Raw genomic sequence first — 23,952 nt, forward strand, 5'->3', positions numbered from 1 at the left:
GACAACGAAATGCAGTTTGTTTCTAACCAGAAGTGCAAAAAAGCAGAAAAGTGCAATGTGATATAGCCTAAAACGTAGTGCATAGACAGGACAAAAGACATCGTGCAGTGTAGTTGTTTTCAGAAGGTGTTTTAGAGTAGCATTTAATTAAATATAAGTATGTGCAGTGTATTAGCAGTAACTTTATAAGAGCAGAATAAATATGGCTATGTAATATGAACAATGTATGAACAACATGTACTTATATGTGCAATGTAGTGGCAGTACCATTATAGTAGTAGTAAGAACAATATAGATATATGCAGTGTTTTAACAGAATATATTACAGAAACTGAATAAATATGGATATGTAGTATGAACCATATAAACAGGTAGGCTACAGTATGTACAATCAAAGCATGCACCAACTGAGATCCAGATCTAATAGATCACTGTCCATCCATCCTAATGGTGAGAATGATATTTGAAGATAAATGGAAATGTTTTTGCAAAGGTATATGGTGTGCTTGTGTAACATGTAAACGCATAATGAAAACAGCACTACAGCAAAGGCGACAGAACATCATCAACATCAGAAGCATCTCACGACCAGATTGTAGCCTCGGCCAAACCATTACAGTACACAAGAGCTCTCCTCTAATAACGCGTTCCCACCCCCTTAGACACAACAGCAAATGCTGTAAATGTAATTAGACAACAACATATATTTAAAGAATCATAAAGTTTCTCTTACGTTCTGTATTATATGGACCAAGCCCGTGACCTATATTATCAATTCCCCCCTTCATATAGATATGGTATATTCGGTAATGGCTGCCCCTTTCCAGAGGTAAATACTACCGTTTAATTAGCTAACTGAATTTATTATTATTCGTAGAAAATCACAATGTAGATACCGCGTGTTTCAATAAAACAATGTTGGAGGAATTCAAGGCAATACATGCACAATGTTCAATGAGATGTATTACTTTGGTTTGGCGAAACCGGTTATTCGGCTAGCTGGGGATTTAGCTTGGTATTAGCTAACGTTAGCTAGCTTGCGTTACTTCCTAATGTTAGCGCAAGCTATATTAACACATAGCGTGAACAGGGCAGGATCTTTGTTAACTTTACTGAATGGAAGAACCAAGTAAGCTGAGTAAAGTTAATGTAGGCATTTGCCGCTTCCGTATCTACACAGTCAAAGTTGACGTTAGACTATAAGGTGTCTGCAAGTGTTTATCCCTATAATCAGCACGTGACATTAAACTGTATGGGACCATTCACAGAACAATATAGCAAGCCTGTAGGCCAGGTAATGAACGTCCAACATCTATGTTTTCTACTGTGACGACCCAAGTATATGCATGTTTACAAATATAAGGTGCCATCCTGTCCACTGTAAAGGTGTGCGCTCATCATAAAAATGTCTTGGGACGTTCTCTTGCAGATAGATATTTTGACAGACAAGATGAGCGAGCTGAAGGACTGCCCACCACTTAAATACTATGATTTTAAGCCTGTGGAGCATACCAAGGTATGTCCGCGATACACAGCGGTTCTTGGACGTTCAGAAGATGATGGAATTGGCATAGAAGAACTAGACACACTCCAATTGGAGTTGGAGACCCTTCTCTCCTCGGCGAGTCGACGTCTTCGAGCATTGGAAGAACAGAGACAGGTCAGACTGAAATACACATTTGTATATTATTGTCCTGCTTATTACTGTATTTTAACAACTAACTATAAAGTTATGTCGATTGATTTTCATTACAGATTCTGACAGACTGGCAGGATAAAAAAGGAGATAAGAGGTTTCTGAAGCTGAAAGATGCAGACCTCTCTGTTACCTCTAGACATTCAAAGCCTAAGAAGCAGAAACTTGATGGAAAGGGAAGCCATGGCCCAGGACCTGGTCCTGGTCGACCAAAATCTAAGAACTTGCAGCCCAAAGTGCCAGAGTATGAGTTCAGTGAAGATCCCCAAGAGATTCCACGCAATCCCAAAAATGATGCTCCTAACCGGTAAGTCAAGTTAGCCTAACCTGAAAGGGCAGCCTCTTCTATTGTCGTTGACCTGATAATATTATGTTTCTGGTAGTTTCACTCTAGTGTTTCTGTAATGTGTTGAAGCTTTTGGGCCTCAGTGGAGCCATACTGTGCTGATATAACCAATGAAGAAATACGGGTTTTGGAAGAACTACTGAAGCCTCCAGATGATGAGGCTGAATATTACAAGGTGGGCTTACTCATATTACCACACACAAACATAAACCAAACGTGGAATCAAAATGCCATTTTTACACATCACCATCGGCTAAATATGTCTTAATGCATGAAGAATGTGTGTTAAACTGAGTAAGAAATGTGTGCATTGGTCAGAAGTCTTACTGGTCGTACTCTTTCAAGGTCCCTGCCTTGGGTAAGCACTATTCACAGCGCTGGGCACAAGAGGATCTCCTGGAGGAGCAAAGGGAAGGAGCCAGAGCCAATGACAAAAAGAAGAGCATGCAGGGGCCGCTCTCTGAGCTTGATGCCAAAGGTCAGTGCACTGCATAAGAGAAACTAGACGGCGCAACTGGCAGGGGCACCTGCACCGTACGCTGGCGACCCAGGTTCGATTCCCGCCCCGTGGTCCTTTCCGGATCCCACCCTGACTCTCTCCCACTCACTTCCTCTCATTCTACACTATCGTGTCGCATTAAAGGCATAAAAGCCCCAAAATATATACTTAAAAAAAAGAGAAACAAGACCACACCCAACAATGACAACAACCATGACAGCCAGTGGTTCTTCAGGTCATTTTTCTAGAATTGAGAGCATGCTACTGTCTATGAAGGGCTGTTCTGATTGGGGATATTACTGTAGTTGAACAGTTACCTTTCATACTTGACAGTCAGGCACTTCATAAATGGGATCAGTTAATACTAGCTGATGAAATATTCTTTATACCTCAAATGTTAAATATCTAATCTAAACCATTGTGGTCAACATACTGTACATGGCCAACATATTTATGTAATATTTTAAATAAGTTTTGAAAATGGTCATAATTTGTTTTTAGAAAATGTACCTTTGATTTTTCATATATATATGTGTGTGTTTTTCAGATGTAGATGCCCTGATAAAAAAGTCAGAGTCCCAGCATGACCCTCCTGAGGATGGTTGTCCCTTTGGTCCTCTCACTCAACGTCTACTCCAGGCACTGGTTGAGGTCAGAATCAGATGTTTCAAGTTCAGATTTATACATGGATTTCTATGCAACGTCACAAAAACATGCGTGCGCAACTAAGAGGCAGAAAGCACCATATAACAGCATAGAGCGGCGCTCTCTATGAAAAGAATAAAATGAGTTTTTGTGCTGAAAACTGCACCAATTCGAAATCACAATGGTTAGAGAATGTTCAAAATGTTCAGTATCCCTAACGGAATGCATGTCTTCGCCAAAAATGTCAAAATACGATGTTATATTAATAATGCAAAATGCAAACTCTGAAATATAGCCTGATAATATACAAATATATGCAAAATGCAAACTCTTGAGATGTTATTATCATTGAGAAAACAGGGGTATACAAAACATTCCGATTGTAGCTTACAGCAGCCGACTATTTAGGTTAAATTTATAACGTTGTGCACGGCCACCAAGCGTCTTCTGGCCCACGGCTGCGCGCGCATCTAGTTTTGTTGGTAAACGGGAAACCCGTGTGTATATGTATATATATATATATATATATATATATATATATATATATATATATATATATATATATAGCACATTATCATACACAATGGTCATTCAATGTGCTTTACATTTTATGCTTATGACACTAGATCAATTAATATAATAGTTTGATATAAAAAGCTGAGTTGAAGTGTGACACAGCCTGATATAATTAAGCTTTGGCCATAACTTGAAAATCTGGAGTGTGATCAACAGTTGTATTTGTTTTTGTAGGAAAACATCATATCGCCGATGGAGGACTCCCCAATTCCAGACATTCCAGGGAAGGACGATGGGGCAGGGACCTCACCGCGCAGTCAGGGGAAAGCCTTTAGGTGAGAAGACACGGTTCAGGGCTGCCCAACTTACATGCACTCCTTTCATTGTGGTCTGGAAGTTGTCAGTTGGGTTGCATGTGGGCAAAGTATTTATCAGAATCAGATTTAGAATGAGTGAATCAGTTAGCAGCTCACTTCACAGAAGTGCAGACCAATTCAGTGAAAAAATATGGATTGTAAGTAGGGCTGTCACTTTTGTGAAAAAATCCAGTGCGATTTTTGAGACATAAGTGTTCATTGAATCGATTGTAAAATCGATTTTTTATGTCTAAAGACGTTTCCATTTTCAACTTATAGGCCAATCCACAAACAACTAACAGGCATTAGGACGAACGTAAAGAGGGCGCTTGTAGACGCAAGCCAGCAATATTTCTGAGGATTTACTGGCGTGAAGTTTCGTGCACAATGACAAACAGAAGTGCAACATTCTCGAAAACCAGTAAGCCGAGTGGACTGCCATTACATCAGTGACATGACTGCAGGCTTCAACGTAGCTGTGTCTGTGTTTACGATTAGAAATGTCAAACAAATTTCGCCTACGTAGAACTCGACTGCACAGTTTGCGTAGCCTACCGCTTTGTTCTTCTCCATAGTTTGATATACCAAAAATCCGAAGTAGGCTACTTCCACATCGAACTCCTCAAGTTATTAGGGCCCATCACTCGTCTCTCTACATGTCGCACAGGTTGATCGCGTTGTCCTCCATTTTTTGGCAAAACACGAGCAGCACAGCAGTTGATTGAAACAGCTGTTCCCGGTGCTAAAATTGGTGGGAATTTTCTTTTTAGCTTTCGCAATGTTTACTGCACTTCGGAATTCTTTTATATTCTTATATTCTTGTTTGTGAATTTTGTTACATCTATCTTTTTTATTTGTTTATTTAGTTTAAAATGAATAGTGTAAATATTTGGTTAAAATCGATTCCCTATTTTAGTTTTCGAAACTTGTGTTGTTTGGTCCAATCGATTGTGCAATCGATTTTCGAACGTAAAGTGACAGCCCTAATTGTAAGTGAAACTTATTGAGCACAGTGGAGAGTCATATCAATTGTTGCCTTAGAAATGATGTGTTCTGCATGGTCTTTCAAGACTTCTTCCACATATCCTACATATATTTTGCACCATTTTTTTACTACTATAATACTTGTGCAAGTTTCATTTTAGAGACAGTAGGTTAATTCAACGAAACACAGATGAAGGAAAATGCCGGTGTGATAGCCCCAGTGAAATGCTCTCAAAGGCTGATCTGTTAGTGATGTTTTTTTGCTCACAAAGGTTGCTTTGTTGGTGATTTTCTTTGGTGGGGAATAGGCTTGCTTGTTGATTGGCCAGTGTAGGAAATCCCCTATTGCACTAGGAATTTAACACCTCTCCCATGTATATCTGAAATAAATGGCAGGTCCCAAAAACCTCATCATGTGCCCAGCACACAGCAATCAATTTGAGAAGTTCCCGGAATACTATTCCCTGCAAATGTAAATCTTGTATAAAAAACACCTCTTTAAAATAGTTTGTGCTAAAGTGAAAGTTTTTTTTATCAGTTTCTTTGTGAAGCCTGTCACAATATTCCATTTTCCTCATTTTCTTGTTTTGTTCAAGTGTGTCTGAATTTTTTTTCTAGAATATTTTTGCGCTTTGCCTCTATTTGTTATTTACACATTCATTATGTTTACCCACAGTGTCCCCCACACCCGCTCCCTTGAAGCCCGAATCAAGGATGAGCTGATCTCCCAGGGGCTTCTAGACTCAGAGGAACGTCAGGGAGTTGGTGGGGACGCAGAGGATGAGGTGCTCGCTGAGCTGCACAAGAGACAAGCAGAACTCAAGGCCCTGAGTGCCCATAACCGCTCCCGCAAGCAGGAGCTCCTGAGGTAAACACCAGTTAACGTTGAAGTAGAACTCCAAAATAATGTGTTTTTGTACTGTTTCACTACACTTTTGTTATATTACATTTACAGTTTTACTACATGGTTTAGTTCTATATTATATTTGGTCAGTGTTCTGGTATATTACAGTTTTTCTCAGTCGCTTTGGTACATTTCTCGAATCATCCTCGACATTTGCAAAACAGTAAGTGCATTTCTCAAAACAATTCGTACAAATACCAAAACACCATGGATTACCTGCAAAAGCCACTTTCTTGCTCAAAATCCTTAGTTCATCCCTCAAAAGTAAATATCTGTGTCAATAAACATGTCAGTGCCATCAGAATGTCAAGTCCTTGTGTCATTGTGCACGGATAAGACAGTCAAATTGCTTAGTCATGTTGTCAGTATAACAGTGTACTCTGGAAGGATGTTCTGATGTAAACTATGGCTAAAGTTTTGATGACAATTATTGTAAATTGTAGGTTACACAGTAGTGTATATGGGAGTTTGAGTGCAAGAGACTGGACAAGATTCACATTTACGTTTTTACTGTTTGTAATGTCATTTGTCGACAGACCATGTCATTGCGATACAGATAGAAATGTGAACATAGGACAATCTCCTTAGGGAAAACTGTACATGCAGTGCTGTAGGAATTACAGTGCAGTCTTCCTACACCTCCTGTCTGTTGGGCCACAAATTCTCATCACACATCACAACGAATATCATCTTGTTTGACATATTATGAAAACTTGTTCAACCATATTGCATGTAAAGACTTGCGCTATGAACTAATGCCTAAATGTTGTGGGAGGTGAGACTTCAACAGAGACCAATTATGATACATTTTGATCAACATGACATAAGCAATTGATAATGTAGGAAACAGCAGAGAATTGTACATAATCATTTGCATGGATGTACCAAAGCATTTGCAACTTGTTGACACAATCATGTGAAGATTAAACAGGTAGTTTTGAGAATTTCATTTCTGATCTGAAAAATGCGACTGAGCAAAACTGTAAGATAAGGCCAGATAAGATAAGATAAGACTTTATTTTATCCCACACTGGGGAAATGTACTTGTTACAACAGCCAGGAAAGATGGATCCAGCAATATATAAGGATTTAAAAATAAATTGTTGAAAAAAATACAATAGTGTACACATTATGTCAAGGGTAAATGAGTAGATCCACAGTCATGTATGGATAATAGTGGACAATAGTGAATGCTCAGAGCATAAATAATAAAAGTGCAGTCATTCATTCATTCATTACTACTGAAACTAAATATCAATGACCTCTTAGGTTGGCTCGGGAGGAGATGCGCAAACAGGAGCTAAGACAGCGGGTCCGAGTTGCTGATAATGAAGTCATGGAGGGATTCCGTCGGATCATGGCTGCCAGGCAGAAGAAACGCACACCTACGAAGAAAGAAAAGGACCAGGCCTGGAAGGCCCTGAAGGAGAGAGAGAGCATACTCAAACTGCTTGACGGCTAGAGTTGCATCTCAGTGGCTTGACATTAGTGTTGTACTAATGAATCAGCCCATTAGCTCCTGAAACTACACTACTGTGACTGATCATATCATGCCTCTGCCACCTTTTGGTGCCAATCATTGTTACCACATTTTGCCTTTTTATACAGCCCGCAGTACCAAGTTAATACCAGCAACATGATGTTTGAATGATTTTCTGGTGGTTGATAAGTGAAATTTGAAAGTGCATGCGTACCAAGTCAAATTTGACGTGTCTGAATGCATTTGACTTGACAGCAGAACATAAGTATTAAGCAGGTAGTTCTGGCAGGGAATTATACATTTGTTTAATTTGTGGTACTCCATTGTGTTAATTGTTGCTTCCTTATGATACTGAAGAAGTGATGTAGTTTTATGTCATAGATATTATTTGGCTAACTGACTTGCCTAGTTTTTTTATGTAATGGTTTGTGTATTGTATGGAAAACATATGGGAATTTGAATACATAAATACGTAAAAGAATAAAAAACATTCCAACACGTGTGTCAATGCCTCTCTGTATTTTTTATTTTAATTTTACAATATAGCCTTTTTTATAAGGTCATTTTGCGTGTGTACAGTGACTCGTAGGGAGACTGGAAGTGGAACGTGACGTCAGCCACTGCGCCCAGACCACACATTCAACCCAAATATTCTATAGTTAGATTAGCTTTATCAACCGTCTCTGTTCAAACCGAGCAAGCATCTCCGATCGGCCTAGACCTATGTGACATCGTTTTTCTCTGGAAGGTAGGTACTTGACTTTTTTTGGAGACTAATATGTTAGACGAGTCCTAAAGAGAGAGAGTAGAGGTTTTGGCTTCACAAACTGCAAACCAACAGGCAACATTTTGTGGTTTGCAGGACATGTCTATTGTTATCTTTTTGACTTGAGAGATCAGGTAACTGGATCATATTTGATTTAATAGAAGAAACGTTCACTACACTAGTTGCACTATAACATAGCTTTCCAAATATGCGCTGGAGATTAGTTAAATTCCGAAACGTTCATGTTAAGTATTGACTATGCAGTTAGCTCGAGCTAACGTTAGCTCCCTCAGAAAACCCCTGCAAGGAGATGATTAAATAACTCGTGGTGATATCTGACTATACCGGCAAACTAATGGCATACTAACGTTTACGCTCGGCTACTTTCCCTTGCATGAAGTCCATTATAACATTTGTGTTTATAAACTGTGCATTATGTTGTTGTCACGTGACGTAGTAGTACTTTGCCTAGGCATGTGCGGAAGGACTGCGTGCACCCTGGCGCCAGATGAGGTCAGCCGAGCTTCTGGGTACCGAGACCGGTCAGGAAGGCGAAGACGACCTCAGTGGCGAGATGGAGATATGGACAAGTATCGACCTTCTTACAATAAGAGCCCCCAATCCAACAGCCCAGTGTTATTATCTCATAGACATTTTAAGAAGGTACAGTATTGCCAGTTTGATTTGCAGTTCGAGCATTAGTGTAGAAGAAATAGCATCTTTAGGTTTTATCCACAGGATGCTCCTGTAGACGAGTTTGTCCTGGCTGCTATGCGTTGGGGCCTGGTTCCTGCCTGGTTCAAGGAGAATGACCCAAGCAAAATGCAATACAGCACCAACAACTGTCGGAGGGAGAGCCTGCTGGAAAAGAAGTCCTACAAGGTGATTGTCCATCCTTATTTGTAAGAGCAATCATGATAAAATCACACAATGAGTGGTCCGTTTTTGGGACACAAGTTATCAATGTAATCCTAATTGACATTCTAAACACCATGCTGTAGTGGAAGTGAAAACAATTTATATTGCCACACTAGTAATTCATTAGGCAGTTGAATGCACATTTAAAAAACAAACAAAAATGTTTACACATTATGAGTTCCCTGTACATTAAGCCTAATCCTAGACTAACATATTGTTTCCCAATAGAAACAATTTATATTGCCACACTAGTAATTTATTAGGCAGTTGAATGCACATTTAAAAAACAAACAAAAATGTTTACACATTATGAGTTTCCTGTACATTAAGCGTAATCCTAGACTAACATATTTTTATGTTAACATATTCTTAAGTTATTTTTTAATCCAGTGTGATAAATTCATGTGCTGGAATGCAGCCTTAAAAGAACATTCTGTGTGTCATTGGATATTATTGTTAAAATGTTGACATTCTCCTTTTTGTGGCATGGAGGTGATAGACACCAATAATCTATGATGACATTCTGGTCTGTTAGGATCCCCTTTTGAAAGGTCAACGTTGTGTCATCCTGGCTGATGGCTTTTATGAGTGGAGGAGGAAGGACAAGGACAAGCAGCCATTTTTCATCTACTTTCCCCAAAGCAAGCAAACACTGCCTGGGCCTGCTGGTGCACAGTGTGATGATGTCAAACAAGAATGTCCATTCAAGGCTCAAACGCCAGAACAAGAAGAGGTATCCTCTCCTTTGAAAACATCCATTTGGTTAGATGCATTACCACCTGTACTCAAAGCAACTTACATTTGGACAGTGTTTGCTGGATGTCCAAAGTTAATTTCCGAATCACAGTCTTTTTTTTTAAGTATATGATTTTTAAACCTTGTTCTTTACGTGTATGGGACAGTGAAAGGAAATTAGTGGGAGAGAGATGTGGGACTCTCTGGTGTTTGGGAGACTGGTGCTTGTGACACAGTTCCCCTCATGTTAAAATGTTGTGTGTGTTTGGATTTCTATTCACAGAATCAGGAAGAGGAGTGCAGATGGACCGGCTGGCGGCTGCTCACCATTGCAGGCCTGTTTGACTGCTGGACACCTCCCTCTGGTGGGGAAACTCTGTACACCTACACGGTCATCACAGTAGATGCCTCTCCTGATCTTCAGAGCATCCACGACCGGCAAGTCCCTTCTTAAATTACTGTTTTCATTTAATGCTGTCTGTTAATGTAATGTCATTAGGTCTGAGCTGTTAACGTTTATGTGTTGTCAAACTTATGCTCTGTAGAATGCCGGCGGTGCTTGATGGTGAGGAGGAGGTGAGGCGATGGCTGGACTTTGGGGAGGTGCGATCACTTGAGGCCCTGGAACTGCTGCGCCCCAGAGATGTCTTGACCTTTCACCCCGTTTCATCCTTTGTCAACAATTCGCGCAACAATTCACCAGAGTGCCTACAGCCTGTGGATCCTAACATTAAAAAGGTATGGATCATACAAGTTGTTTTGTGATTGAAATATTTTGGTTACAGGGTTCCTACGGAGTATGGAAAACCTGGAAAAGTATGGAATTTAATTTTAGTAATTTCCAGGTCTGGATAAGTATGGAAAAAAGAAACAAGGGTATGGAGAATAATTTGTGTTTCCAGACTATTGCATCTACAGTACTAATCACTTCACTCAGGTCATAATGAACCATTCCTACTGTTGTGTAGCTTAATCAAGATACAATTGAATGGGGTATACCAAGACATGGATACTGCATTATCTGATAAACTGTTATTGCAAACAAATAATACTGTTTACGGTGATTTCTGAGGCCTCTGCCAGCAGTGCACTAGTCTCCCAACATATGTAGGCTATGCTGACAGAGAACTAAAAATGTGAGTGCACCTTCCAACACAGCACTTCCCCAATGAAAAGTATCCAACAATTTGAGTATGGAAAAAGTATGGAATTTTGAAATGGAAAATGTGTGGGAACCCTGTGGTTAGATTCAGCTTAGTGGTACAAGATTCTGAGCATATATTACTAACACACAGAATCAAATTGTTTTGTGTGTGTGTTTAAACATATTATCAAAATTAGTGCTGTCAAAATGAACATGCTAATAATTTTGATTCATTTGAAAAAAAAAAAAACTTTTAGAGGCTTTACTAATCTCAGTTCTAAAGCTAGGATAAAGTCCAGGGTATCAAAATAAGCAGACAACCTAATGCACGCATACGTATCACTTGACATGCTAGCAGGAGGTGGCAGAGGACTAAATACCGCTCCAAATCTAGCCAACATTTTGTTGAGGAAAAAACTGGCATGGTTATCTTTCAAAAAAAGTTCTTTGAATTCTCTCCCTCACTGTTTTCTATTATGGACTATTGTTAACATTTAACTAACAATTAATATATTGGTCTGGGGTTTGTTGAAGTGCATAAGCAGAAAAAAAAGCATGTCAAGCTAACAGTCAATGGCCTTAATGGCTTTATTGGGGATCTGTTAGCTTGTTCTATGTAGAATCTGCTCCAAGTTAAAAAATATACAAAATAAACATTAAATTTTGAATTCCTTGTTGAGTTTACATTAATTACATGACTTCAATATCCATTATTAAAAGCTTCATTAGAAAGGAAATTAATGGTGATTAATCGCCAGCGAAATTGTGTGAAATTACTTACTCATTACTTTTTTTATTGATTGACAGCCCTAATTCAAATCACCGTTGCTAATTAATAGCCACCATTTTTTTCCACAAGTACAGGTTCTTACTAGTGAAAGGCTCTTATGAAGTGTAGGTTTCATTAAGCATAGCATATTTATTACATTTTTGTTAGTCATGTGTCTGAATTGATAGTACAACTCTGCTCTGCTGAGAATATTTACAACAGTTTCAAAATGTTTGATACTTGTGAATATCAAGGATTATTAATAAACACGTGTTTGAAAACACTATTTCAGATACACACAGGAGAGGTGTTAATAGTGCTGTACGGTAGGAGATTTCCCACATCGGCTAACCAAGCCTATTTACCATTAAAAACAAAATCTGAGCAGCCTGCAAGAGCATTTTACTGGGATTGTCAAGCAGGCAGCATCTGTATTTACATCTGTCTTACTCCACTCTAGTTGACAATTTTTCTTTGCTCACTTGTTTTCTTTGTGGCCTTGAATGTTAGTGGTATAGTGTTAATTTAACCAGATGCAGGCACTATGAAATTGGTTAGGTATAATATCAAAAGCAGAAAGTATAGTTTTATCGTTAATATTTTGTCTTAACCTGTGGAATTTAAAATAGAGAATAATAAAAAAAAACTTAATATTGTAGAACATATCAAGTTTCACAGTAAGGTCTTTCAGCAGAATGTCAGCTTAAACTGTACTCTGAGGCTACCATTTTTATTGAATGAGTACAGAAAGCAGTGTCCAGTGTGGCCATGTTCTTGTATGGCGCTTCCTAAGCCCTTTGGCTCTCCCTCCTACTTTGTTTACTCTGCTCAGAAGCCTGTGGAGACTGCTAGCAGTAAGATGATGATGAGCTGGTTAAAGAGCTCCACACCCGCCAAGAGGAAGGAACCTGAAGATTCCACAAATACAGAGGCCAGGGAAAAATCCACAGAGACAAAGCGACTCAAGAAAACAGGGCCGCTGCAGCAATGGCTTCAGGGCAGTGGAACAAGCAAGAAGTGAAGTGACTTGAATGGGTGGTGTAGCAACCTAACTGTTGCTAGGATTTAGACTTAAAATGCAAGACCAATAATCCAGGTGTTTTCTATAATCGCTAGCAGTGAGTTGGAAAATCCAACACGCATCCTTTTGCTAATTCATTGGAGAATCACATTTTGGAGTGTTAAAGTCTTCAGGTTTAGTTGTGTTTTACTGATCACAAACAAGCAAAGTGTCTCTTGTAAGTCATGCAATATCTGTTTCCTGTATGTGCAAGTCTACACACAGAATGGTCTGTTCCATTCTGCAAAACAACAACATTTATTTAACAACATTTTTTTATTTTCATTATTACTTTGAAATACATATATTTCCCAAACAATGTGTATGATGTGCATGTATGGTTTAATTAATTTCAATGATGAGTGCTTGAACATTTTCCCTATCTTTTATCAAGTTCTGTGTTTGTCTATGTAATGCAAGTCAAATTTTTCAATAATAATAACAATAATAATAATAATAATGTATGAACAGACAGTAAAAGATCCGAGTGATATCAAGCACTTAAATTCTTTGCCAACCTGAGCTACCGGCAGACACAAAGTGAGATATGGTAAGACAGAGGCCGTTGGCCTTTGCCACAGATCGACAAACAAACAGATTTGCAGTTATACAAACTCTTACGACATGAAAGTAGACAATAAAAAAGTAGACAATATAGAAGTACTAATTGTCATAGTAGTACTAGTACTAGTAGTAGTAGTGAGTTGTATTCATACACAAAGAAAAAAACATTTTGCTTTCCTCCCTGACATGTGATTGGCTATTTGATTGGGGTGTTTGATTAGTTCCTTCTTACTCAGGGTTCATCTACGGGTACAGCTTTGTATGGCATTGGATGACAGACCAGGGCACCTTTTAAAAATCCTTTTCACCAGCCATGTTCAACTGACCAAACATGTGTCTTTAAAGGTTTGAAATCACATGACAAAAAACACTACCCAAGTCAGGGAATTTGCGATTGGTCAGCTACGTTTTGTAGACCTGTTCAATCACTGACGATCAGTCATGACAATGAAGCCAATGAAAAAAGCTTTAAAAAAGGTAGGGCGCTTTTACATAGGGATAAGCAGGTCAGTACTTGTCAGTAATCGGGGCAGTGTTTTAAATTCATACCTCTAACCCTAAGTTTGAACTGAAATGGTAGTTTCTATTTCTGTATAAGCTGGAAATGAGGTGCTTTGAAAAAGTCAACAAAGTGCAGAAATTAAAAGCTTTCAGGCTTCTTTCCCCCTATCTTGCCACCCAGTTTACCACTGAGACTACTCATGCTAGCATCCATGTATGTCTTAAGAGCTGTAGATGTGGCTGTAGATGCATTTTTAAGATCAAGTACGGAGATTAATTACACATCCTTCACATCTCAATTCTCCATGTATACAGTTTGGGAGCAAATCAGTAAGGAAGTCCCTAACCCCCTTTCAAGTGTTGCAGGGACGTGAGCTTTGCACAAAGAGAAGGGCAGGAAAAAAACTAAACAAAAAAAGGTGTCCAGAGTTGTGATAGAGCAGGGTTAAAAGGGCTATTATTATTATTTTTTAAGATAATCACACACATATTTTACCAAAAAGGTTTTGACTTATTTTGGTGGTCTTCGAGCTTACATGTTAGCCTCTTGAGCTTAAGTGTCTTCGAGTATATGAATGTGAGTGCATTAACATGTACGGTGTACTCTACAAGAGGAAGCCTGCTTGCTCTACAAAGGCCAGTTATAATATTGGGGAAACGTGGGGGAGGCGGTGGGTGGGTGAATGGGGGGGGGGGAAGGGTCAGGGTAAGGAGAGAGAGAGATTGTGTGGGGGTGGCAGAGGGGAGAGACAAGGCCAGAGAGGGTGTGGGGGGGTCTACAACAGACCCCCCCACCACCAAGGGTTCCAGGATTCTCAGCAGCTGCATGTCTCCGCTGATGGCTTGGCCCGCTCGTTTCTGTCCAGTTTGATAGGCTCAGGGAACTCATTGTACAGCTCCACCTCTGTTTCCTGTGCACAGCCATGGTGATACAGAACGGATATTAAACTTAAAGAGCAAAGCCAGTTCGCGTCATGACAATACGACTTATTGTGAGTGAGACACAATGTACTCCGCTATGAACAATTACAACTGCTCATATTTAACTGTATACTAGAACGCATTGACGGACAGAATGAATTAATGAGCAAAATTAGAATATCACTTCAACTCCGTAAGGGCTACACACATCAGCTCTTGTGTCATACCTGCTTAAGGGCATTGCGTGCTATGGTCTGGAAGGCTTGTTCCACATTAATGGCTTCCTTAGCGCTCGTCTCAAAGTATGGGATGTTGTTCTTGCTCTGGCACCATGCCTGTGCTCGCTTAGTAGTCACCTGGAGAGCAGACAACAAGGTGTGATTTACAGGGGCGGTGGTAGTGTGGTGGTTAAGGAATTGAAGAAATCTGACCAAAAATAAGCAAGCACTTGTGTAAACAGGAAGAGAGCTGGAAAACTTAGTGATGTGAACTTGATGTATGAAATTACTCTATACCCTGCCTGCTAACATTACATTCCAAATTAAAAAGCAATTACGAACTTCAAAGATAAAGTCAGCATAACCTCTCAAAATGGAGATTTCATCATGGTAACGAAAAAAACGGCTACAGCTCAGACATGTGGAGTTAGGAGGCAAACTGAAGCGTGAGCAACACCCACCAATGAGAATGAGTGTAGAAACATCAAAGGGAATCAAAGGCAAGGGACTGAGTTAAGTATATATACACTTTTGATCCCGCGAGGGAAATTTGGTCTCTGCATTTATCCCAATCCGTGAATTAGTGAAACACACTCAGCACACAGTGAACACACAGTGAGGTGACCACAAAGGGGAAGTTCTCTCAGCTCATCCCGGCGCAGTGAGCTACCTGCTACAGCGGCGCTCGGGGAGCAGTGAGGGGTTTAGGTGCCTTGCTCAAGGGCACTTCAGCCGTTCCTACTGGTCGAGGATCGAACCGGCAACCCTCTGGTTACAAGCCCTAAGCCCTAACCAGTAGGCTACGACTGCCCCCTTATAAATATTATTAAACTGCCCCATTATACATATTATTAAACAATATTATCACAAAGACCAAAGGTTGCCAGATTTCCATAAAGGTGCTAGCCTGGGTTTCCCCATGCTGCCTTACGTGCGCAATTTCATTCACGCTTCTAGGCAGCCTGGATTCCATGGACTTCGTTTTCACCTCAACGAAGGAACCAATCACAGAACGGAGGGGTGACAGCAAGACGATGACTACACACCGAAGCGGTTATGAGCTACGTACAGACACATTTGAAGCGGCCAATAAACGGCTCTGGGCATTCTTAAACCACATTTTAAATACGAGAAAATTAATATGTAGTTCCCAGACCCCCATCTCAATGAGGTTTGGCGTTAGCCAGGCTATAAAGGTGCTGCACTTCTGAGGAAGAATTTTTTTTTTTTTTTTTGCTGTTCTATCCCTTTGGTGATGCCACATTCTTACCTGTCTGTTCTCTAGGTCTATCTTGTTGCCAAGCACCACAAAGGGGAAGTTCTCTGGGTCACGTGGGCTGGCCTGAATCAGGAACTCATCTCTCCAGCTGTCTAGGGTCTTAAAAGTGTTTGGAGCGGTCACATCGAACACCAAAACGCAGCAGTCTGCACCGCGGTAGAATGCTACTCCTAGGGACTGGAATCGTTCCTGGCCTGCAGTATCCCATATCTTCAGAGGAACCAAAAGAATTCCAGTTAGAGCTTCTACTGTAGGCTACTGCATGGTGACAGTTTTAAGGGTAGGCAATTGTTAGAATCATGCTGTAATCTGATCAACATAATAGGAAAGCATTATGAAAAACATCTGGAAAGCAATGGCACTTAATAATCATTTAAATGCAATGAGTGGTTGTTATTAAAACAATCAGATTTTGGCATATTAAAAAACATAATTCAGGCATGACTGTACCTGCATTGTGACGAGTCGGTCATCCACCATCACCTCTTTTGTCAAGAAATCAGCTCCTATTGTTGCTTTATACTGATTGCTAAACTTCTTATTCACATACTGATTCATAAGAGAGGTCTTCCCAACTCTTCAAAAGCAGAAAGAAAAAAAGAGAGATTCATGCTACAGATACGCCAACCTTACTTCAACTATGTTTCAGGGATGTTTCTTATGATTTAACCAGCCATGAAATGAAAACCACTTTTGAAGGGAAAAATAGAAATGACAAGATCATTCCATAGCTAACTAGTATAAAAGAATGGTAAGGAAAATGCCCAACAACCACCTACTTCTAACAAATAAAATGACTGCATGAAGAACTCTACACCCAAAGAGGGCTTCTATTATGTGTACAATGCAGGACTACCATATCTTAGCATTACCATTCAACATTTGCTGTGTTGATTATGGTTTATACATTTTTAGCCTGTGATGTGGCTTTTTGGTACAAACCAACAGTATACTGAAACAGATCATTACATCTACATGCTACACATCAGTGGTGATTAGTGAGGTTCCTCCTTCACTGTAAAACACTTTGGATGGCTTGAAAAGCGCAATATGCAGTGTTGTTGTATTTGCTTGTAGCTTCCCCAAGTGGGACACTATCCTTACATTGTAGTACAGAAACATATTATGGGTGTAAAATATACATTGACAGGGTTTGGATTAGCTCAAAGTACTGTGACTTATATGGACCTAGCTGGTAAATCACTTCCACTGAATCCACCAGAAATTAACATTCTTAGATAACACAAAATTTATTCATATATATAGCTTATGATAAAACAGACCCAACTGTGACAGCACAACTGTCAAACTATTTAAAATGTTTTCTGTTTAAAACAGGTCTTCCTTTTGGTAATCACCCAAAACTGACTTGGTAGCAAACCTATTTTCAAAACGCTGTGGTACTCACCCAGAGTCTCCCAGGATGATCACTTTGAGTAGAACTTTCTTCCTAGACGTCATTCTGTCTGAGCTGAAGAGAACACAAATGAAGGCTATTTGAGAAATACAAACTACACCCATGCTCTATGACTGACCAACATATATATACACCTTTAAATCTGCACACTGCAGATTACAATTTGACTGTGACGATGACAAATGAAACATTTTCCAAAAATAGGTTTTTATGTATACCCCTTGAATCACTTTTTTTGAATTGCACAAGAGATTATCTACACTACCCACATGACAGAGAGAACCTGAACTTGGTGGATTTTAAAAATAGTGACCTCATCTCAATCTCACATTCTCATATCTATCTCACACAAAGAATCATTCCACAAAATACTTAACCTTTGACCAAAGGATGACCTTTAACCTGAATTAATCACATTATGTTTGATAGCAATAACCTCACAACTAGGGCAGAACTGATCTAATCCCAAAGGCTTCTCTGTGCCTGCAGCTCAGTGACATACCAACTGCTTCTGTTCTCCACTGGCTAATAAGGAACCTCCAGTAGCATGCTATGCATGTTGGCAATAAGCATTCCTCAGCTTTCTCCCCCTCCGGGCTGTTCATTGTATTTGTTCAAATATGACAATGAGTGCCTTGAATCAATTTAGCGCTACTATAGTCTTCAGGAGTTTTAAAAAACGAAAAGCAACCTTTTGTGTGGTACTGGGACAGAGGTCTTACTGCGTGTGCAGTGCACTCATGCTCTTACTAGTCATGTGCTCTCTTTTGAAACCATTACTGGTCACAAGACACACGCGCACAGACACATAGCCATGCCTACTGTTGTACAGTGACGGACAGACCACTTCCCCTTTTCCCTGTGGACTGATCAACAGAAAGGCAGGACCACTAGCCAGTTGGACTTGAGCAGTCTCACACGTCGACAACATTCTCGTCTGTCAGACGCGTGACCACCCCCCTTTAAAAAGGTTATTGGCTGGCCACCTGAGCAGGGAGAGAACGAGCTGTGTGCATTGAAACGCCCAGCCCAGACAGTAAATCAGGTTGTGGACATTAGCTATGGGGCACAGCATGTCCCCTGGTGCATAGAGAGGTCAACAAACAAAAACAAACCAAAATCTCTGGCTGCCAGTGACTGTAACCATCTGTGTGACGGAGGCTGCCGGCCAGAACGGGGTTTCTTTCTAGATAGGCAGAACATCAACCAGAGTAAACAATCTCTGTGATTCCTGCTTTTAAGATTTAAATCATTTCTATGGTAGTATTAGCTTCTTGGGTTAAAGAGTTGGAATCATAAGATAGTAGACTATACAAATTACAGCTCAACCCTTGGCAACATTAGCCTACATGGTAGGATGTAAGGTGACGAGGTAAATATCTATGAGGGATTGCGAGGAGGGTGACACTCGCCCCCCTTCCTTTCCCCAGTAATAAACAAAGTCTCTTCAAAATACTTGAAAGATGTACATTTATGCCCTGATATAAAGATATATGCCATGATCCTCTTTCTCTCCTCTAAAATGGACATTTATTTCAAATGTGCTACAAAGCAATCCTCCCTCAGTGCCTCAAATACACCACTTGAAAGCCATGTGTTGCCATCTCAGTGATAGCCCTCTGGCAGCTCTGCAGCTTTTTCTAAAAAAAAAAAAAGACAAGAATTTCTCTGCAGAGCCCTGGATACTGAGCTTTAGGAGAAGCTTGACAAAATGAAAAGCTTCATCCTCATTTCTTATGAGAAATAAGCGAAACCATGCAAACTTTCCCGGACACAGCAGTGGGTACTGACACTGAAGATGTTACAGGATAAATTCCCTCCACACTGAAGATGTTACGGGATAAATTCCCTCCATACTGAAGATGTTACAGGATAAATTCCCTCCACACTGAAGATGTTACGGGATAAATTCCCTCCATACTGAAGATGTTACGGGATAAATTCCCTCCACACTGAAGATGTTACGGGATAAATTCCCTCCACACTGAAGATGTTATAGGATAAATTCCCTCCATACTGAAGATGTTATAGGATAAATTCCCTCCATACTGAAGTCTAAATCTCTGATGAAGCTTAGCAGCCCAAAGCAACATAACTTTACATAAACTAAACATAGAAGACAGATGCAAATTCTTACCCTTTGAGCTTACTTTTGGTTGGATGTTATTGAACCATATCATACTCATAAAAAAATATCCTCTCTCCAAGGACTTTGCTCAACCAAAACACTAAACAAGATGTCCGGCAAATATGCTTCAGAAAAAGTGAAGACATCCTAACCAATGTTGCTAAAACCCACTGTGTTGTAATGCTTCCCTTTTTCACGCATGCCAGGCCACTAGGGCATATTACCCTGGCCCTGACCCTACACACGCTGCCCTTGCTCTGGAGGGTAACCTCAGGGATCGCTGTGCCATGTCCACACAGGCTAGTGGGGGTCAGGATGTCAGCAGCACCACTGAAAACAACACTTGTTCTATTGCCCCCTTGGTGGAGATGATCACATTCAGACCAGTCAGGGCCAAAATGCCCCTTTCTCTCTTCCACATCTTTGCGGAAGATTGGCTCTGATCCACACAGGAAAGACTGCTGTCTTATAAGATACCAAACACGGGAGCGTGGCAACAAGTATCTTTCCAAACTATCAGACTTTCTTTTCCAGTCCAACATACATTTAAACTACCCTTGTAATGGTTGTTTTTGAAGGTAGCTTCGATGGATCCTTCATACTGCCTATTACCTACAAATCTGTATGCCAACTCTCTCAAACAGCCATGCACATGTTAGGGTGTTCATGTAAACTATCATACAGGTGTTCATGTAAACTGTCCAATTCTTTTGGGAAAGCAAAAGGAGAGTTATCCCCCCTCCCCCCCTTAGAGGACTCCTTGGATCCAGTGGTGATCGAGTGTGTCCTAAAGCCTTGAGTATACTTCTGCGGCTATGGTCTATGCACGGTGCGGATGGATTCAGTGGCTACTGAATGGGGCTCTCTACACATAAGGAATGTACAGAGGCACTGAGAAGTCTATAAGTAGATTCTCTTGAGTGACCAGCATTTAGCATCCAAATTGTTCTCTTACCACCTAGTCACACCTCAATAAAACACAGGCACTAGTTGAGACATCAATGGCACTTCAACAAATTCGTACACAATTAAAAGTGACTCAGAGTCATAGGGCATATAATCCTGTTTCACTGTACAGTGAGTGGAACTACGTTACACAACAAAGGACACCATTCTTACAGTCTTGTAGCTAATGTTGTTCTTGTCCACCTCAAATTCTTGCAATTTACAACGATAAAACAAATCACCTATGAGGAATTTGTGATGGTGTGGAACGCCACATTTGAAGCACTACATTGAAATGGGAGGTGCTATGCAGGCTGAGGGTAGGCTAATTCATTTATTCACCTTCCAAAAAATACAGGTTCAACAACCAGAATAATTGAAAACCTATGCAAATACTGTTACAGTCATGTGCAAAGACTAGCCTACTAATCAAATTGAATTAATGATAAGACAGAAGCTTGTGGTCAATTTCCATGGACTACCCTTTCTCACAAACCAACAAAAAGGGATCAGTTACAAGGAACACAGCCTTTCTGACTGGTAACTTTGAGGGGGTTGGTGGAGACACCCCTGGGGTATACTTATGCATCCTACACTCCTAGCTGTGGATGGATAGCCTCACTCCAACACATTAAATCTGTGAGGGGGCAATTGATTTCGTCTCAGGGTTATTCAACTGTTTAATGCTTCTGGATAAAACGGAATAAAACTGAATGGGACTATGGTGCCCTAGCTAACCTACCTATCAAACTAAGCCTGTCTGACAACACCATAAACACACATAGAAAAAAAATAAGTGGTCTTCACTATTCACCTTCATAAACTTACAAAATTATTACAAATACATTTACAAGGACTGCACTGAACAACAATGATGCAGATTAAGTTACTTTCCAACATACTTCTAAAGGCTAAATGTAATCTATAGATACACGAATGCCGCACATGCATCATCCGAGAGAACTAAGGGAGAGCAATTCCCTGCATTTGTCAACTCCATATTTAATCTGTAACCCATGACACTCGAAAAAGTCGGATCACATGGTGCAAAGGGTCCTCGCCACCCCCTTCACTTGAAACCCGTGGCCAACGTTACCTTCGTTACCTAACCTTAAGCCCATCCTTTAACAAATAACTCATCTTGTCATTTAAAAATTCAGTCGAAATTCAAAATGGTCAATTCAAAATGGTCAAATTGCCAGCCGAATGAACTGTTGACAAGCTAGCTAAATAAAGTTGTTTGTGGTAGGCCTTAGCACATTTCGCAATCACAGACCCAACAACAGCCTCTTGCTAGTATCGCAGAGGCAACTCTTCGCATTTATTCACTGTACATATAATTTCGCAAATCGCTCACTAGTTGCAACGTTTTGGTATAACAATTAAGGCAACAGAAACAAACCATTCAGCTGGCTAAACGCATTGATACACACAACAGCAAACCACTGCAGCAATAACGTTATCTGATATTCCCAGCTGGTTAGCTAGAGTAGGCGTCATAACCTAGCCAACCTTAGCATTAGAGCGATCTAACACTAACGACCACAAGGTAAGTTATAACGTTAACTGACTGTCATGCCAGCCTGAAAGTCACCATTTTGCATTACTGGCTATAGCTGCATACCTTCCAAACACAATATCTACTAATGTCTTAACTAAGCTATATCAGCAGTATAAACTCAGCTGGAGAAAACATAATCAACGCTAGCTAGCTACACAGCTGGGTGGCTAGCATTAGGCGTATCCAACCTCGAGAGCTAAAGCTAGCTAAAATTGGCTAACAGCGTTCTCGCAACTGGGTAAAGGTTGCAAGAGCTAACAATAATTACAACAAAAACAATATTAAAAGACCATCAGTGTACTTTAGAGACCAAGTTACCACGTCAACTAGCAATTCAATTTGATATCAAGGCCCATGGCTGCAAAAACGACCCTCCTTGAACCGAACACATTTTTAGCTATAGCATTTGCAATAACGTTAGGACCTACCAGTCAATTAACGTTAACGTTATGGCAGGCAGTTAGCTACTCTGCCTTGCTAGTAGAACTAGCTATTCTAAATATTTGCAACGTTGCAAGAATATGAGCAAGCCGCTGCTTAGAAAACACCCAGCTCGGGTTAGGGAGTAAATTAGCAACCTAACGTTAATATGTGTTACAATAAAGCTTCGCCAAATTGACGCAGCTTGGCGAACTTAGCTAACATTAGCTATTCGGCAAACTGTCTAGAATGGCTAACTAGAAAACCAACGTTCGTTGTCTGTGAGAAACTGCCAAAGCAATGTATTAGTCCTTAACATAACAAATGGATTAAAACTTTACCTGAAAGACACACGATCCGATGTAACTAAATATCGTTCTAAACACGTTAGGCAGCTATTATCTTCAGCTGACTAACGGGACAGCCAGTCCCTTAGAAGCAGGCTTTTCGTCTTTTGTTGCAGGGCTTGAAAACCTGATGAGTCCAATATCGTCTTCAGACAACAGTCAATGACTGGTTTGCTGGGTAAAGATGATGTCCTTCTTTTGATACTACAGCTAAAAACAGTATCTATTTGGAAAAGAAATAATAACCGTGTACTGCACCGTCACCGTAGGACTTCAGCTCACAATCTTTCCCTTTCTGTTTCTACCTCAGCCCCTAGCTAGCTAGCTTACTTCCTCCAAAACAACCCCCAGTTCATTACGTCATTACGCACGCTCTGGATGACACACCTTTGCACCTTCCATCGTCTTGTAAACATGTTACATTTTCACCACAAATGGATAGGCTAGGTAGGCAGTGGTCCCCAAACTTTTTCTTCCGAGGGCCAGCTCACTATGCCTGGCTCTAAGAGAGGGCCAGAGATTCGGAGTATATTAGTAACCATAAATAGCTTAGTGCTGTGAACAACAGCAGTCTACCTTAGTTGAATATTCCATTACATTTAATCATAGGCTACTGCAATTTAATACCATTGTTAGCTGTGTTTATATTGCCATCATGCCATATCAGTGTAAAATGTAGCTCAAATTAAATAATACTAATAAAAATACTTTAACATTCCCAAAAGTATTAGCAGGGAGTCCCAGAAGTGTATTTTATTCAAAATGTGTGAACTCTGAACTCTGTGTCTTTGCATACACAGCTCATGTTGTGAACAAGCAATATCCTACAAATA

The 23,952-nt window shown here is 40.1% G+C and overlaps 3 protein-coding genes across 8 annotated transcripts; 2 read left to right on the forward strand and 1 right to left on the reverse strand.

Annotated features, from left to right (window-relative positions):
* The first annotated feature begins 786 nt into the window (after positions 1–786).
* Positions 787–7,934, forward strand: tada3l (transcriptional adaptor 3 (NGG1 homolog, yeast)-like). 2 transcript variants are annotated; one of them, XM_042090407.1, is made up of 9 exons: positions 787–829; positions 1,430–1,660; positions 1,756–2,003; positions 2,112–2,217; positions 2,388–2,520; positions 3,089–3,192; positions 3,937–4,037; positions 5,719–5,910; positions 7,216–7,934. In XM_042090407.1, exons 2-9 carry the CDS (start codon positions 1,451–1,453, stop codon positions 7,406–7,408), a joined length of 1,287 nt encoding a protein of 428 aa, XP_041946341.1. In that variant the 5' UTR covers positions 787–829; positions 1,430–1,450; the 3' UTR covers positions 7,409–7,934. The 2 variants fall into 2 exon arrangements, with proteins under 2 accessions (XP_041946341.1, XP_041946342.1); XM_042090408.1 differs by lacking the exon at positions 787–829 and adding an exon at positions 876–1,294.
* A 103-nt stretch (positions 7,935–8,037) lies between these two features.
* Positions 8,038–13,137, forward strand: hmces (5-hydroxymethylcytosine binding, ES cell specific). Of its 4 annotated transcripts, none has more exons than XM_042089301.1 (7): positions 8,038–8,174; positions 8,665–8,855; positions 8,931–9,074; positions 9,646–9,843; positions 10,129–10,283; positions 10,391–10,583; positions 12,591–13,137. In XM_042089301.1, exons 2-7 carry the CDS (start codon positions 8,667–8,669, stop codon positions 12,777–12,779), a joined length of 1,068 nt encoding a protein of 355 aa, XP_041945235.1. In that variant the 5' UTR covers positions 8,038–8,174; positions 8,665–8,666; the 3' UTR covers positions 12,780–13,137. The 4 variants fall into 4 exon arrangements, with proteins under 4 accessions (XP_041945235.1, XP_041945236.1, XP_041945234.1 ...); XM_042089302.1 differs by having other exon boundaries at positions 8,050–8,174; positions 8,650–8,855; XM_042089300.1 differs by having other exon boundaries at positions 8,050–8,174; positions 8,653–8,855.
* Positions 13,138–14,586: 1,449 nt separating this feature from the next.
* rab7a (RAB7a, member RAS oncogene family) lies at positions 14,587–23,442 on the reverse strand. Of its 2 annotated transcripts, none has more exons than XM_042089305.1 (6): positions 23,114–23,442; positions 17,710–17,772; positions 16,752–16,878; positions 16,293–16,511; positions 15,032–15,160; positions 14,587–14,794 (listed from the first exon to the last, which is right to left on the reverse strand). In XM_042089305.1, exons 2-6 carry the CDS (start codon positions 17,760–17,762, stop codon positions 14,699–14,701), a joined length of 624 nt encoding a protein of 207 aa, XP_041945239.1. In that variant the 5' UTR covers positions 17,763–17,772; positions 23,114–23,442; the 3' UTR covers positions 14,587–14,698. The 2 variants fall into 2 exon arrangements, with proteins under 2 accessions (XP_041945239.1, XP_041945240.1); XM_042089306.1 differs by lacking the exon at positions 23,114–23,442 and adding an exon at positions 19,856–19,879.
* Positions 23,443–23,952: the final 510 nt, after the last annotated feature.

Source organism: Alosa sapidissima, chromosome 4 (assembly GCF_018492685.1).
Source record: "Alosa sapidissima isolate fAloSap1 chromosome 4, fAloSap1.pri, whole genome shotgun sequence".
Taxonomy (NCBI): Eukaryota; Metazoa; Chordata; class Actinopteri; order Clupeiformes; family Clupeidae; genus Alosa; species Alosa sapidissima.

Coding starts and splice junctions, on each gene's coding strand:
- tada3l (XM_042090408.1), top strand. CDS start 1,253: ATGGGACCATTCACAGAACAATATAGCAAGCCTGTAGGCCAG. Junction 3,193..3,936: donor TACTCCAGGCACTGGTTGAG/GTCAGAATCAGA, acceptor TTGTTTTTGTAG/GAAAACATCATATCGCCGAT. Junction 4,038..5,718: donor AGTCAGGGGAAAGCCTTTAG/GTGAGAAGACAC, acceptor GTTTACCCACAG/TGTCCCCCACACCCGCTCCC.
- hmces (XM_042089301.1), top strand. CDS start 8,667: ATGTGCGGAAGGACTGCGTGCACCCTGGCGCCAGATGAGGTCAGCCGA. Junction 9,844..10,128: donor AAACGCCAGAACAAGAAGAG/GTATCCTCTCCT, acceptor TTCTATTCACAG/AATCAGGAAGAGGAGTGCAG. Junction 10,584..12,590: donor TGGATCCTAACATTAAAAAG/GTATGGATCATA, acceptor TACTCTGCTCAG/AAGCCTGTGGAGACTGCTAG.
- rab7a (XM_042089305.1), bottom strand. CDS start 17,762: ATGACGTCTAGGAAGAAAGTTCTACTCAAAGTGATCATCCTGGGAGAC. Junction 16,879..17,709: donor ATCATCCTGGGAGACTCTGG/GTGAGTACCACA, acceptor CTGCTTTTGAAG/AGTTGGGAAGACCTCTCTTA. Junction 15,161..16,292: donor TAGACCTAGAGAACAGACAG/GTAAGAATGTGG, acceptor TCTGCTCTCCAG/GTGACTACTAAGCGAGCACA.